The sequence below is a fragment of the Simochromis diagramma genome, unplaced genomic scaffold (assembly GCF_900408965.1).
Source record: "Simochromis diagramma unplaced genomic scaffold, fSimDia1.1 OVJJ01000822.1, whole genome shotgun sequence".
NCBI lineage: Eukaryota > Metazoa > Chordata > Actinopteri > Cichliformes > Cichlidae > Simochromis > Simochromis diagramma.
The window spans coordinates 3,091,584-3,107,735 of record NW_024387520.1 but is presented as its reverse complement, the minus strand read 5'-3'; the positions used below and the strand labels follow the sequence as shown (position 1 = coordinate 3,107,735).

The window sequence follows — 16,152 nt, the reverse complement described above, 5'->3', positions numbered from 1 at the left end:
ATCCAGAGTTCTCTCTCGTAAGTTCACCCACAGTGCTTTGCGTCATTAGCAAGCCTCAGAAAGACAAATTGGTTGTATTACCAGTTGCCTAATGTTCATTTATTATTTGTAATAATAAAGTGGCACGTATGCGTTCTTCCCCCTAAAATTTATTACGGGATACAGCGCACTGTTCGTGGAAGATGATGCTTTTTCACAGCCTCATAAGTCACTTGAGTCTTTATGGCAGTTATTAATTTGTCTAAGTGATGAGGTGTGGGAGAATCCCCTGGGCCTGCTCCTGTTGTGAACACTGGACTGCAGTTAGACATGGCTGAACTATAAGGGTCCTAATAGCGCTAGAGTCAGTAGGTAACTCAGAGGGGCGGGGAAACATGAAAGGGGATGTGAATAAGCATTATAGATGGATGGATGGATGGATGGATGTCCTGTCTTTGTCCCATTGACTCAGCTGGTCATGGCAGATGACCGCCCCTCCCCAAACCTGGTTCTGCTGGAGGTTTCTTCCTGTTAAAAAGGAGTTTTTCCTTCCCACTATCTCCAAGTGCTTGCTCAAAGGAGGTTGTTTGATCGTTGGGGGTTTCTCTGTATTATTGTAGGATCTCTACCTTACAAGATGACTGCTGTTGTGGTTTGGTGCTATATAAATACAATTGAACTGAACTGAATTGAATTAAATAGATGGATGACGGTGGATGGTTTGGCAGATTGCTGGATTGGTGGATGGATGGATGTTGTGCTTAAAGTTTGGCCTAGCTCTCTCTCATGTTAAAAGCACAGAGAGTAGGCTGTTAGAAATTACAGGAGAAAGTGAATCAGGCAATCCAAAGAAAGATCTAAATCACTTCTACAGTAATGTAACAGATGAATAATTCACTAGGAGAAACGGTGCTATTCCCACCAATACATCTTCAGCTTTCTGTCTGGCTGACTATAGTGAAGCAGCCCATAATTGCTCAGGGCATGAAGTAGTACTTAAAGCCCAGAACGATGTAGATCAGAGTGCAATGCACACTACAGTGACAGGCACCACAAGTAACTAGTCCATCATACTAACCTCTATACCGTGGCAGGTGAGCAAGTTAGGGGGCCATAAAGCTGCAACATTGCTTGCATATCACCGAAGGCACAAGTCTTGTATGGCACAAAGTGCAGAGAAGAGCTTGTGAATCACAGAGAGGCGAAAAATGGCACTAGTTAGTATTTAATGAAGGCACATAAAGTGGAAATCTCAGTGTTCAAGACCTCAGTGAAGTGCTACCCTGGAGGAAGAATGCAGTCTGGAGCGCTGATGGAAAGACTTTGATCCGGCTGCGAGAAATCTTTAAACTGACTTGAGCGCTCGCGGTGCACTGTTGCATCGTGGTTTGTTTTAAAACTGAGAGATAAACAAGTTCTCACATCATCACCAGAGTTTTAAGATGAGGAGATCATAAGCCCATGTAAGGAATCGAGGAGCGCTTAGGCCTCCATCCCTTCCGGTCTTATCTCCTCCAGCAGTATGTTGGAGGAGCACTTCTCTGTGGCAAGCTCAATATTATAGCCAGTGCACCCCTCCCCCCCTGCCCCCCAGTTCAGTTGATTATTACTGTATGTAGCTGTTCTCTCAAAGGTCAAGAGAAGTGATTTGTCTCTCCACAGCTCAACGCTGTCTCTCACTCTAAATCCCAGCGGCGTCTGGGTGGAGATGATAGAGCAGCCCATTCCAACCCTCCCAAACTCCCTGACCGACCCCTCCTTCCCTTCGTCCTCGATGGGTCATTCCCTTCCGCAGTCCCCCAATTACATGCAAACGAATGCAAGAATGCACATTTTGTTTTGAAATCCCTTATCCAGGAGACGAGGGTTTTGGAGGCTGAAAGCAATGTGTAGTGCCATTTCACGAAGTTTATTGCATTTCTCTCGTGATAATCCCGTCCCAGCTACGCTCATGCATGTTTTATAAATCTGCTTAGCCTTGTGATGGAAAGCGGGGGAAAAAAAGTTAAACAAATAATAAAACCTTCTTTTGCAAGTCTCTAGATTTGCAAATCCACTGGCATTTACATTGTATTGTGGAGGGCGGAGGGAGAAATCTGAATTGTGAAAATATTTGCTATAAAATTACAACAATTGTGACTAGTGTCATGTTTCTACTTGCAATATTGATATTTAAGCATTACTTTCTCAGTGTGTAAAAAAAGGCAAGTCTTCTCTTTTACTTACTTTTCTATTTCTTTTACTCCCAGGGCTCTACATCTTACTTTTCTTCTCTTACAGCTGGTCGTGCTGATTTGATTCAGCATTTCCAGACTTCCCCAGCTCCCCGTTGCTTATTCTCAGAGCATTACTCACAGATGGCTGCAGAGGAGGCTACAGGGACGCTGGGCTTGCAAGCGCCAATTGGCTGGACACTTAGCTACAACATGTAACTGACTACCCATTGTTTTCTTTTTTTTTTTTGTTCCTGTGTTCATCCTCTTCATCACCCTGAGCTAAAGAGTCACTTGCTGTCACAAGCTGTGCACGGACCTTTATCCGTGATTATGCTTCAGAGCATGACTTAAAAGGATGCACAATTATGTTATGCATACATTAAGAAGGGGCTCAAATTCATTCACCTACTCGCTGTGATGCTGCACTTTTTTCTATCACAGACACCCACAAATAATGTATTAAGGGCAATGACATTTCAACACGTTGACTGAAGGAAGCGGAGATCAAACCACCCACTCTACCTGCTGGGCTATAGTTGGCCACTTGACAATGACAGTGATTATAATGTGTTTAACAAATATTTAACTCTTAATGTTTGCAGACTGCAAATGCCTTAATGTGATGACCTCAGGTTAAGACCAAACCTTTTGTGGAGAGTGAACCTGTGGTCTCCGATTAATGTGCCCATGAAAAAATGGAATAAGAATCAAACCTCTTCGGCATAAGTAAGTCATTACTGAGGTTAAATACAATGATGGAGGGCAGAGTTTAATTGGACCATTTTTTTGTTCTGTAAGGCAGGTCATTCACTTAGCTTTAACAGACCTTCCTGGGATCTTAAAGGAAAGCAAGTTAATGAACCACTGAAGTTTTCAACCATTAAAAGTGGGCTTGATTTGAAATTTAGCGAGAACTTCTTCTTTGTCTTCACTCTGCTCCCTTTAAGGGTCAGCATTGCAGACTATTTGCTTCCATCTCACCCTATCCATACATCCATGAACCACCTCAGGTCTTCTTCTTTTCTTCCTGCCTGGCATCCTTTGTCCAATATATCCACTATCACTCCTCTGTATAACTAAACCAGGGATGTCAAACATAATGTCCAGGGGGCAGAATCGACCCGGCAAAGACTCCAATCTGGCCTGCTAGAAGGCTTTGGGAAATGTGAAGCAGTGCATAGATTTTGAACTTTTAACTGTATTTTCAAATGTTTTACAGCTTTTTCTATTGTTAAAGACTCCGCCCACAATGCCACTGATTCAGTAAAAAGGACTAGATGTTACAGTCCCTGATAATGCATTGCTTTAGATGGAGAGACTCTTGAGGGATGGCTGTTATGAGGAAAGGCAGCCCAGAAACTTTGCCAGCAGCACACATCATTGTGTGCTTCAACTTTCGGTCTTTTACCCAGGCTAATCTGCCATTTTCCTTCCTTGGTTAGGTTTAAGGATTAGAGATCTGATCTAGATTATCATTTTAAATTTGGGACATATTGTCAGTAGTGGACCTTGGATTCATCGGGTGTATTTTCAAATGTTTTACAGCTTTTTCTATTGTTAAAGACCCACAATGCCACTCATATTATACCAAAGTAGTTCAGTACTAGATAAACAAGGAAATGACAGAAAAGTTCCTGTTTTTTTCTTATCTATCTACTATCTTAACATCTTCATCTCCACCTCCTGTCTTTTTTCAGTGCTACAGCCTCCAAACTCCATACATGATAGCAATTCTCACTACCTTCCCTTTCACTCTTGCTGCTATCCTTCTGTCACAAATCACCCATGACGCTCCTCTCCATCCACTCCACCCTGCTTGCATTCTCTTCTTCAACTTCTTGTGCACTGTCCATTGCTTTGGATGGCTGAATCCAGATATTTAACTTCATCCCCCTTCGCTACCTCTGCTCCTTGCATCCTTACTGTTACACCTGTCCACATGTATTCTGTCTTGCTTCTACTGACTTTCATTCCTGTTCTCTCTAGAGCAAATCTCCAGCTCTCCAGGCTCTCTTCCACCTGCTTCCAACTATCACTACAGATCACAGTGTCATCTGCAAACATCATCGTCCACAGAGACTCCTGCCTGACCTGATTTCCCAACCTATCCATCACCATCACAAACGAGAACAGACTCAGACGTAATCCCACCCACACCTTGAATTTATCAGTCACTGCACACCTGGTGAGGCGTGCAGTAAATTTTTTCTCTTGGCACCGTGTCATATGCTTTCTTTAGAGCCGTGTAACTCTTTCAATACACCATCATCACTCTCAAAACATTGATTGCATTTGTAGTGCTCTGCTGCTTGCTGATGATCGCCTCTCTTCTTAACCTAGCTTCAACAACTTCGTGGCTTCATGACATGGCTCATCAACTTTACACCAACATCACCCTTGTTCTTGAAATGCAGGATTAGAACATTTCTCCATTCCTCAGAATCAACTCACTCTCCATGATTGTGTTAAACAATCTGGTTAATAAGTCTACTGCCCTTTCTCCTACATCCTCTCCGTACTTCCTCAGGTGTGTTATCTGGATCAGCTGCCATTCCACTATTCATCCACTTCATAGTTGGCCTTTCTAATACTTAACGCTTCCTCATTCACCTCTTCCTATTCTCTTTCACACTTTCTTCATTCATCACCAAGTATTTCCCAAATCCTCTCAAAAAATGAAATTTATTGAGAACACAGAACCTCAAACTCCCTCTCTCACACACAAACACATACATAGATTTATAAAACCCAAATTCTACAGATCAAAAACAAAACAAAAAACGGTATATAGAAAATTTTACCTTAGGTGTTGTACTCAACAACAGGGTAGCCTGGTTTAAGAGATATAAGTGAGGCATCATAAATGGCCATTTTATACTGCTGAACAACACCCCCCCAAAAAATGCAATTAACTTCTAAGAAAAGACGTTCAGAACAAAGAGACTCTGGAACAGAATGGCATTTAAAGTCAAAGAACTAAGCTTAATTGTGTTAGCAGACTTTGAAGGTAGGTGAAATTCAATCTCAAACTTTAAAAGACCATGGCTGCATCAAATTACTTTGTTCAATTTATTCCAGTGAAAATTACACCAAAGTAATGAAATATTATGCTGTAGCCATAGGGGAAGCTTTTCAAGGCTAGATGAAAACATTTATTCAGAATAAGGGCACGCTATGATTTGATGACATTGCATCAAGATAATACTGCTGAGAGTGGCTCCTTCAAGAGCTTGTAATGATAAGCTAGATCTCCATTGGAAATGATGAAACAGCTGTGAAATCCTAGTAATGTGTGGCCAAAGTTCTCTGAGATTTCTTTTTTTTTATTAAACAAATGCTACCCCCAAGTTTCACGAATCCCTTTATTACCTGCGCTTTCTAGGATTACCTTTTCGTGAATTCTTTGGAGAAAAGAAATTCATATATATATTTTTTGCTTTGTCACTTTCTTTATTTTGAATATGTGTGTTTTTTTTCCACTTCTGAAATGCACCACTCAAGAAAGCTCAGGAGTGTTGGAGCCCCCAGGAGCCGAAGGGCTACATGTTCTATTCAGAGTCACTGTTCTCAAAGTTTGAAAAGAAGTCTGCCTGCCGTCAGTTTGGATTCATAAACCAAAGCGTGGAAGATGTGACGAAGACGGGGAGGTGCAGGGGTGAGAGATGGAGGGGGAGGAGAAAAACAAAGACGGCAGACAGGAATTCTTCTCAGCCTGCTGAGGAAAAGCTGCCAACAGTGCTTGTATGTGAATTTAGGGAAAAAGTGGATATACTCATAAGCTTCGTCCGTGGCGGCTTGTCACAGGGGGTGTGTGTATTGTGGCAACAGCTGTCCATCTTTTTGTTTTTGAGCTCGCAGGATTCCTTTTGCAGAGAGAAAAGTCACTGGCTTCCCGGGTAGAGTCAAGTGAACGATGCTTCTGATTGCATATCCACGTGGGAACTGAGGAGGGGAGGCCTATGAAAAAGAAACAGCTACATGTCACATCAGAAAAACTTTTCTGATCATGTACTATGACTCTGGACTAAGCAGAGATGTAAAAAAAAAGAAAAGAAAAAAAAAGCTCCTAACAGTATTTTGCTATGTAACAAACACCAGGCCAGTCTATGAAATGTGACATTTACATGCAGACTTGATACACAAAGAGTCATTCCACTGAGGCAGTAAAAAACAAACAAACAAACAAACAAAAACTTCAGTGGACTTATCTAGTTCTGGTTGTCGCAAAAGTTTTGTTTTGGTGTTTGATGTAGCACGCAGTTTTCTCCTGAACCGGTCTGATCGCTCCCATTACACATCCAGCAGATGGTTTTTTTTGTTCAGTCAGCTTCCTCATTTGCAATGCGTGCTGAGCTGTCAGGGGGCCGCAATCTTTCCCTCAGTCTTTATCCTGCTTCCTCTCATCCATCCATTCTCCTCCGACTCGCTTTTTCCTAAGTGGCCACCCACCCCCGCCATGACTTTGTTCACCAAATTAACCAGGGCACCTGCTGAGATTGGACCAGCCAGTGGAAAGTCAACTTTAACCTCCTTTATTAATTGGATATCGTGGCCTCTTCTGTCGGTACAAAGGGGCTGCGGCGCCTAGGGAAAGCTTTTTATTTGTGTTGACCTCCACGTGCACGTGTTAAATCTAAATTCAACAGGTAACGATTACATCAGGTTCCGATTGTGCATTCATAATTGCAAAGAGAAAGCGGGAATGTCACTCACGTTATAAAGCCTGCACGGGTAAAAGCTGTGATATCTAACGAGAGGAAGAGCCTACAAAACTCTGAGCGGTCCGTATCCAGTAGAAAAGTGAAAGGTAATTAAAGTTGTATAACTCAGAGTAACCGCTGTAAAAATAAAGTTAGCACTTCACCACCTTTAAACTTTAAACACCTCATCACTGACAGCAGCTCTGAAGGATGTGCAGAAACATTTCTGTCTGCCGAGGTATTTCACACTCAGAGTACTGGAGGGATTAGGTGTCATGCAGAGGCACGTTCAAACCATCATCTAATTTGTACTACAAATATTTATGCTGCTTCAGGATCAAGAGAAAAGTAAACAAACTTAATAAATAAATAAATAACAGACTTATTTGAGCCTCTTTATGGTTGCAACATCGAGTAACTCTAATGAGGCTTTGTGCCCGAGGTCCTGGGCACCATGTGGTTCAGCAGAACCTTTGAAAGGTGCCATTCACAGACCGAAACTGAACTCAGGCCAGCCCCAATTGTGCCTTTTCGTTACATCCAAAACATCTGTGGTGGTGTCCAAAGAACATCCTGGAGGAGACTGGTCTGCGGAAAAATAAACCATTCTGTGCGCCCCGTGCCTTCCTCTGCCCCAGTCCTCGCTCCGTGCCTCTGGGAGACACAAACCCCTTTCATTCAGATTTCCCCCTGCACAGCACAGTCTTGGCTTAGTCAGTTGTATTGTGTCTCTGTTTGTGCTCTGTTCCTGCGTTCAAAGGCAACAATTATAGTTGCATCCTGCCCTCTGAACGAATGCACTCGCAAGAGCTATGTGGTGCTATCGAATTGTGTTTGTATGGACTCTTACTGTGCAGCTCAGTGATTCACGAGTTACCTCAAAGTTTAACGTGCCTAGAGTCAATCAGCGTTAATATCAACGAGTGGCAATTGTTGGACAGAGGCACAGAAAAAAAAAGTTGTTTCGATTTTATGTCGATGACAGTCAAGCAAGTTCCTCTTCATGCAGCATACCCTAACCTTGGCACTGACAAGTATTTTACATCTCCCGTTATTTATTATATGTCACAGCTCAGTGGTTCGTTGTTCTCCATGTGGGGGAGCTGTAAGGCTACCCAGGAGCACTACAGTAGTGCGCAGCTGTACTTCTTCTCTTAACTCCACACCTCTGCATCTCTATCCTGGGAGACCACTGTAGAGCTACCTGAGAAATCTTGCAAATATGGTAAACAGAGCTGCAAAAAAACTGGAAAAAAAGTGCTGACTCTCAGACTTCAGGCTGGTATTTGTTCCCTGTGGGAAACAATCCTAAATATACTGTATGGTTCCTATACCTGTGCTGATTCTTTGCTCAGTTCTGCTCTCTGCGTTCATTAGAATTTCTCTGCCTTCTTTGGTCAATCTGTACTTTCAGGTATTTTATCTATTGATGCTTTGGAGCTATAATACAGGCATTGCTATAGTTTGCATATGTGGCACCATTTCAGGTAGAGACCTGCTGGATGTATAGCAGCTCCATTTAGTCTAGTTATTTAATGCAATTGTAAGTAGCATAAATATATGAAACATAAAAAAGGAGTCTCGAAAAAATTGAGTGTAATTGCACGCTAAGTACGAATATCCCAGACTTCAGTCCCAAAGTGTGTTTGGATTCACGGAGGCATGTGTGTGATTATGCAAATAATGTTTACATATTTTTGCCGGCGTTTTTTGTGGATGCACTCGAACTATGTTTGTTCATCTGTTTCAGAGGTTTGTATGTGAGTAAATGTGCGTGTGAATATGTAGGTTGGTGGCGGCAGATGCCTCTCGCTGTGTGAAAATGCCTTGGGTTGAATGTTTCCAGTGACAGTAAAAAGAGAAGGAGACCACTGGAGAGCAACAGACGCAGTTTCTGGCTGAGGAAGAAAAAAAAAGAAAAAGAAGAAAGGTTCTAATATTTTCTCTCTGTCAGCGGGAGAAAAGAGAGTCATAGCAGCGAAAACAACAACAACAAGTGATCAACAGAACCCGCCTTTTTTCCCCGCCATCCATCTCGCTCTCTGTTTCCACTAGTCTCACATTGTCAGACCTTATTCCCGCACTACATTTACGCAGTTCCATCGCAGCAGAAATCTCCAGAGAGGCTTCATTCGAGCGAAAGATATCTTTCGCTGTTAGTTTTTCCTCTCTGTGTAGATCACATGGACCCCAACAAACCCAGCCCTGGCAAATATGAGAGGGGTTTGTTAAAGTCAATAAGCAAACAGACTATTATACATATTCATGCAGATGCCACATACTGCTTTACAGCCATAATAACATTCTTTGGAGGTCTGACAAGGTAAACAACATAGATTATGTTCTGTGAAGTATCAGTGAGAGAAATAAGGTGTTTGGGAACATCAAATAGTAGGTTCTTGTTCCTGCTAAATAAACTAAAACACGACATAGTAACTTTCTGGAGAAAAGAAAACTGAGGGACAAAAAATGAAATCCACTTGCTCATTTTATTTATTCACAAGATATCGTTTTTTTTTTACACGTCAGGAAGGATTTGATAACACGCGGTTGGTAAAATGAAAGATAAAAGGAAATGATTTTCATTCAGAGGGCACAGAGCTAAGTTCAAAATTTACTGTATATTGTATGAAGGAAGAGGGAAAATTGCACATCCATTCACACTGGAGTCATCCGAGGCATTAACATAAGGCTCGGAGTGGGAGAGCGTGGATTGAAGTGGGCATGATTATTTAAAATGGAAACTTTTTCAACCTGAAACTTGCTACTATTAACTGCGGCAGTGTGTAGCGTTACATTATTGAACTCAAGGCTGGTCTGGGATCTGAAGTGGGCTGGAGAGGATTTGGAGATTATGCTGGGTTCAGAATCTCGGCCGGGATCCCCGCCAAGTCTCTGCTTGCTCATATCAAACTGAATGTGAGAAAAGCCTGACGTGACACATGACATATTTTTCTCCTTTGGCTTTACAGCCTCTTTATGATTTGCCACTGTTAAAGAAAGGAAGCAGGGAGGGATGAAAGGGGGAGGGGGCAGGTCTCCTTAAGATAGCTGAGTGCATGCATTGGTATTGCAACATTAATGAACATAAGGGCTGCAGAGTGGAATGAAGCCTGTACAGAGATGTAAGCGTGTGCTTCTGACAAAATGCTTTTAGACATGTTCAGTCTTGCTAGGATTACCCTAATCAGACTTTTAATTTCCATAAAAAATTTAAGTATTCCTTGCAATTTTTAAAAAATATATTATTGCTACTTTTTTCCTGTGACATCCAAAAATGCTCACATAGACAGCTGACTCTGTATCTTGCGAGCATTCATCTCCTATGAGCAGCCATCCCCCTCGAGGCTCTGAACTAATTGTGTAGAGTTCCCGGCTGAGGCAGTGGAGCCCCACTCCCGACAAAGTGGGAGGCGCATGTTCACTTCATCTTCCTGCACTGACAGTTCCGTGCTTCTCCACACGTCAGCATCTTTGAGCTAAAGTGTAGTAAACAGAGGAGGTAGAGGGTGGGTGTGGGGGGGGAGGAGGACGAGCTTGGCAGAAAACTTGGGAGTTCATCGTGTCCTTGTAACTTTATTGACTGACAGTGCAGAGTTGAGGTGTTGCTCAGCGACTGGAGACAGCAGCTTTCACCTCGCATTGTCGTCGTGCTGATATGATGGGTACAGGCCGAATCCAGAGAACTCCCCGGTATTGCAACGTAATACAGCGATTGGTGGCGCAGTGGAACGAGGCTGTGCAGGAGTGCTGATTAGAGCTGATCCAAGTTACCCAACAATCCCCCCCCAGAGGGGTAATTTAGTCTGGAGAGAATTTGTCAGGCACCCACTCTCTCATTCAGACTAAGTAAATGTTTATAAAACTGTCAATCACTGTTGAGTCAGCTTTCACCAGCTAACAGTTACAAACATAATTGACTATAATGCTGTGGCTGGATGTGAAAAGTGACTCTTACTGGGGGGATTCAATAAAACGTAGAGTCTGTTTTTTTTTATTTATTAGACTTCTGTGCATGCTCTACACCAGGCTGAGCCCACTATCTTCTCCTCTGAAGTGCAAATGAGTCTATAATTAGATTCCACACGTGAGATGCAGAGCACTACAGAGACTGCAATGAATAGCCACAAATACTGCAAATAAGATAATTTACATAACTGCAAGAACAAATAAGTTAAAGGAGGGAGGATGCAGTGTATACAGTGAAGGCTGTCAGCCTTTGCAGCTGCGGTTCCGGCGGTTGCAGGTAGCCTTTTTGTTTTATCCACAGTCATCTGCATGACTTTAAACAATCACTTAATGGTGAGCTGGTATGGACTTTAATGACTGTGCTTTGCCTTAATTAGTGTGTGTACACGGGGGGATTTAAAGCATTTAAAGGCAACTAGAGTAATGAATTTAGCAGATATCGCTACGGTGAAGGTGCAAACTCACACAATAGCAGTCCCTGCCTTTCTCTTTCCCCCACCCTCAAACTTACATACTAAATGCAGCATGACAAACCCTTGCAGGAGACTTGGCATGCTGGGTGCACACTCATAGTGTAATTCATCCTTTTTCTCCTTCCTTCCTGCAAACACTCAAAGTGCCACGCAGAGGAGATACAGCATGCCCATCTTAAAAAAATACAACAACAATAATAATAATAATAAATGGGTTATGCAGACTTCTGTGGGCACTGTAGTACCCCTCCTGTAATATGACCTGTGCCAGCACACCCTCATGTACTTTTCATAAGTCGCTGGTACTGCACTGCAGCTTGGTCCTTGTCCAAATAACAGCATTGTATCTAATTGGTCCTCGCTGTTGGAGCCTGGCATCAACTAGAATTCTTAAAAGCTCCAGTTAGAGTGCATAATGGCAGAGAATAGATCATTTATGACTAGGAAGAGAAAGAACTCCCTTCTTAGTGCCTGTTTTTCACCCTCGGATGCCCAAATATCGTGACACTCCTCTCAGGCTGGTAGCTGTTGGTAAGTGTCGGCGCCAATCTAAATTTTGCACCCTCAGTGGGAGCAAATTCATGTCTTTATAGTCCTCGTCCCCCTGTTTTTTTTTTTTTTTTCTTTTTCTGAAAGAGGGTCTAAATGTTGGGGACATTCCCAAATTAGCACTCTGAGTGCTGTGGCACTGAAGTGAACCATTTGCAAAATTTAAAGTAGCTGCGAGCAGTTCTATTCAATTAGTGGCATACTGTCAAGAGTTCACAGTCCAAAAGTGAAGCTTTCAAATGTTTACTGCTGTATCAAAATTGAATTAAAGTAACTCACTAGACAAAATGCTCTGCCTTTTAAGTCCAAAGAATAAATGCGCATAATTTGCAGCATTCTTTTTATTATATAATATGCTGGTTGTGGAGGAATGCGGACGAATGAGGAAGCTGACTTTTTAACAGTCACTTTTTAAGCTGGTGACATGTGTTTGATACTCAAAAGCAGACTTTGTATGGAGGATCACTTCAATGAGCCCCCCCCTCTCCCCTAATGACACTTGAAAGCTCATTCTTTTTCTCTGTGCAGCAGAGAATGATCTTTGAGATGCACTTTCAAAGAGCCAACGTGAAGTATGCCTCATGTCAGAAGCTTAAGGACATCAATTTGCTGGCTCGCACACTTAACCGTGATGGTTCATTATGTACTGATAAGGACCATTCTGAGCAAGGATGATTGTTTATGGCTGAGATGGATGGAGCATTTTAATTGGTAAACAGAGAACCTATTGAGACATCATTGAGCAGAATGACAATGCAGCTCAAGACCTCCCGTCTTTGCTGCATTTAATCGGGACATGCGGTGATCAGACTGCTACATTAGTATGCTGCGCTTGTGCGAATGTGGGTGTTAAATGTGTACTAACAAGCATTTGGAGATTCATAAATTGTGTGCTTGCACGCACAGTGTGGTATTGTGATAACGCTGTTTCTTATTTATATGTCGAGAAGTGCTTTTGACCAGAAAAGCCTTGAGCTACTAAGAAAGGTCAACCTGTATGTGCCAAACAATACAACACACCTATGAAATATAACCCTCTACTTGTTGACCCCATTAAAATGTACAATAAGTTTATCGCTACCTCGCAAGAGCCGCATGACCTGAATGCTGCTCCGGCAGAAAGGTATAACAGCAGCATTACATTAGCAATGCAAGGGAATACATAACAGCATGACAGGTTTACAAGTTCCTTTGAGTTGCGCGAGCACAAAAGGATATGCGGGGAGGGAGGGGGCAAAAGATATAGGACAGATTGTTTCTTGTGCTTACAGCTTGTCCCGGCATCTCTTTCCTTATGTCTTTAGGCTAACTTAGGTGGTACCTCTTTGCTACACATCACGAGGAAATGAAAACGTAACCTTAGCAGATTTCTAAAGATGACTGCAGGCACGTGGGAGACCTGAATGGATATACACAGAAAGCCTCTTAACTTTTACATTACCACTCCAAACCAACTGAGCAGCTACACCACCCTTTTTAATACTTTGTCCTTGGATAATTATAGCCAGCAGCACAGGGTTAATTGAACTGAAAAGGTTATTCAGTTGAGTTTAACTGAAGCGCCGAGCCACAGAGTGGTGGATGGGGGCTGGAACAACAACGTATCAGAGTTCTTAGACCAGGAGGACTGGATTCTTTTCTGCAAACCCCCTCACACCGATTTTTAATCTCCCACTTTATTCACTGCTTTCAGGAGCTTATGACAAAGGATTTAAATTTACCACTTACTTTCATGCGTTGTCTGTAGACTCAACATGAGGCCAGTCTAAACAAAATGTGCTTACACAAGGCTGCATTAAAATTAATTAATCTGGGGAATTTTAATCTGGCTGTGAACAACAGTACACAACTAAAAATCACATTTAATGCTGCAGGTTAAACACCAAATATAGCCAAAAACAGCCCCTGGTTTTTGAGTGGAAGCCCATTATTGCCAGGAAATAACCCGTTTAGTAAGTTTCATAGTTTATAATTTATTAGCTAACTGGAATCACTGTTGACTCTTTTAAACAATGCGCATACATGTATGGAAGCTGTGCAAGAAACATGGACAAGGATATTCTCATTTTAGGAGACTTTATTTACAAAGAAAATTAGGTGATTCCCATTCTTCAGCGTCGATAGAACTCTGATGGATAAATATGTTCCAGCTGCCAACCTGCGGGAAAGAACAAGAAAATGGGGGAAGTAAGCGATAAGATGACTTGCATACGCCAGGTTGTCAGAAAAGCAATTTCTGAGTAAACACCAGTGACGAGAAAATGTGACAACAACAATTCTGACCCGCTCCCACCTGATACAAATCGATGTCTGCAATAAACTGTCACATTAACTCGCTGAAGTGCGAGCTTATCTGCACAACATAGCAGCAATATGAACCCACATGACATTTGTTACTGTCACTCTCAGACATACAGGTAATTTATTTAAGATATGCCACAGCAGAAAAAGGCTAAAGAGGTGCAGTGAAGGACTGCGATCATCTGAGGTCACTATACAAACCGATGTCGAGGAAACTGCCACCCATCATCCTGACATTTTAACGAAAAGCAGATGGGGCTTGATAAAAACGGCAGGTGTAATTACCTTGAAGGCTGAATTACAACACTGGGCCATTTTACTTCTTCAGGATCTGATGTCTGACGACAATAAAGGGGAATGCAAAGCCACTGCCGAAGAAAAGCACCATCATGCCCAGCAGACGCCACTTGTTGTCCACAGAAAATGGCAGGTTCTGTAAAAAGACAAGACCATTACAATGTAGGCAACTGCTTAAAAAAAATGGAACATAGTTCAATGAACCACAATTACTACACCTGTGAATGATCAGAATTATAGACAAGACTAATAGAGCGCCATAGTGCACCTTAATATCAGAAAGAAGCTACAGTTGGCCCTGATCTGTAGTAAGTCTGTGTGTAAATAAAAAAATGCAATAAAACTCCCAGAGCAATGTTTTCTTTAATAGCCAAGACTAACATGCATTACAATATAATACAATTCTGATATATATTCCTTACAATAAATATGTATATGTACACTTGGAAAACTGGAATTTTTTGGTCATTTGCACTTTTTAAATCACCAGAAATTTTGATAGATGCTTACTAGTATAGAGGGTGAACGCTTAGTTAAGCGCACCTCTCTTCCTCCCTCACTGCTCTGACCTTAGCAGGAGGCGGAAGCACAGCTTGTACAGGAATTAAGATTCCTGCTATGCGAATAGATCCGCAATTTAGTGTTTACGAGACTTTTAAGCCTCTCAATATACATTTCAGATTGGAAAATTTGCTTAACTTTGAAACCAAAGTAGGCAGGTTACATAGCAAGCTAAAAGCCTTTACCGGTGTCGCCACAAACCGACTAGCATGGCTAATGCTAGCCAACAGTTCGTAGTCCCCGTCATCAATTCTGTCTTTGCTGCCACAAGTTTATATAATATGTTACCAGAAACTGGAGGTAACGTAGATGTAGAATATAAAATAACCAAAGCCCGGCTATTTTGGCTCGATATACAATCACGCTCTTGTCAACTGACAGGCATGACCTCCATGTACCGCTAGCTAACGTCAAGGCTGTACGTACACACAAGGCCTCATCACAAAATACCACCATTATGGTAAAACTGCTGCTGTCAGGAAGTGGTCTCACCTTTCCTGGTCCTTCAGCATAGTGTGAAGAACGAACAGCAGACGTTGCGAATCGCCTCACAGCTTGTCCGAGCATTGTGGAAGTCTCTCCTCTGATTCAGTACACTGTTAAAGAGTGCGACCTTCTTGTTTCAGCGGTGAGCCGTGGAGCGGCGCAAAGAATTGTGGGAAAAGACTCTGTGTCTGGGAAATGTAGTTCAATTGTATCCGAAGCGACTATAGTTTTTTTCCCCCCCCATAATGATTATAATCCATTAGGTATAAAAAGCAAGCAAGCAAGAAAAATATAAAAAAAGTTGTTTAGGCTATATTTGCCTTTGAGATCTTTCATCACAGGGAGAAAAACGTTTCACACTATGCTGTCTCATCCACAGACAGACAACGACATCGATTTGCGGTTTTTCAGTTATCATGGGATTTCAAATGTGAAGGAACCCATTCCTCTCAGAACGGCATACATTAACTAAAGTGGAGATATAATGGGTAAGGGTGGTTATGCTGCTCACGTGGTTTAGCACGTGTAATTGACACTGTTTCAGAGTCAGTTATTAAAAATAATCCATGTGTAGGTAAGGCAGCAGATGTCACTTTCTTTATTTGAAAGTATGGAGAGATA

At 42.1% G+C, this 16,152-nt stretch overlaps 1 protein-coding gene across 1 annotated transcript; it reads right to left on the bottom strand.

The window, feature by feature from the left end:
- Window positions 1-13,945: 13,945 nt before the first annotated feature.
- On the bottom strand, window positions 13,946-15,705 carry LOC120726219 (cytochrome c oxidase subunit 7C, mitochondrial). Its single transcript, XM_040019634.1, has 3 exons — window positions 15,538-15,705; window positions 14,473-14,620; window positions 13,946-14,044 (listed from the first exon to the last, which is right to left on the bottom strand). The coding sequence occupies exons 1-2, from the start codon at window positions 15,610-15,612 to the stop codon at window positions 14,504-14,506; spliced, it is 192 nt and encodes a 63-aa protein (XP_039875568.1). The 5' UTR covers window positions 15,613-15,705; the 3' UTR covers window positions 13,946-14,044; window positions 14,473-14,503.
- Window positions 15,706-16,152: the final 447 nt, after the last annotated feature.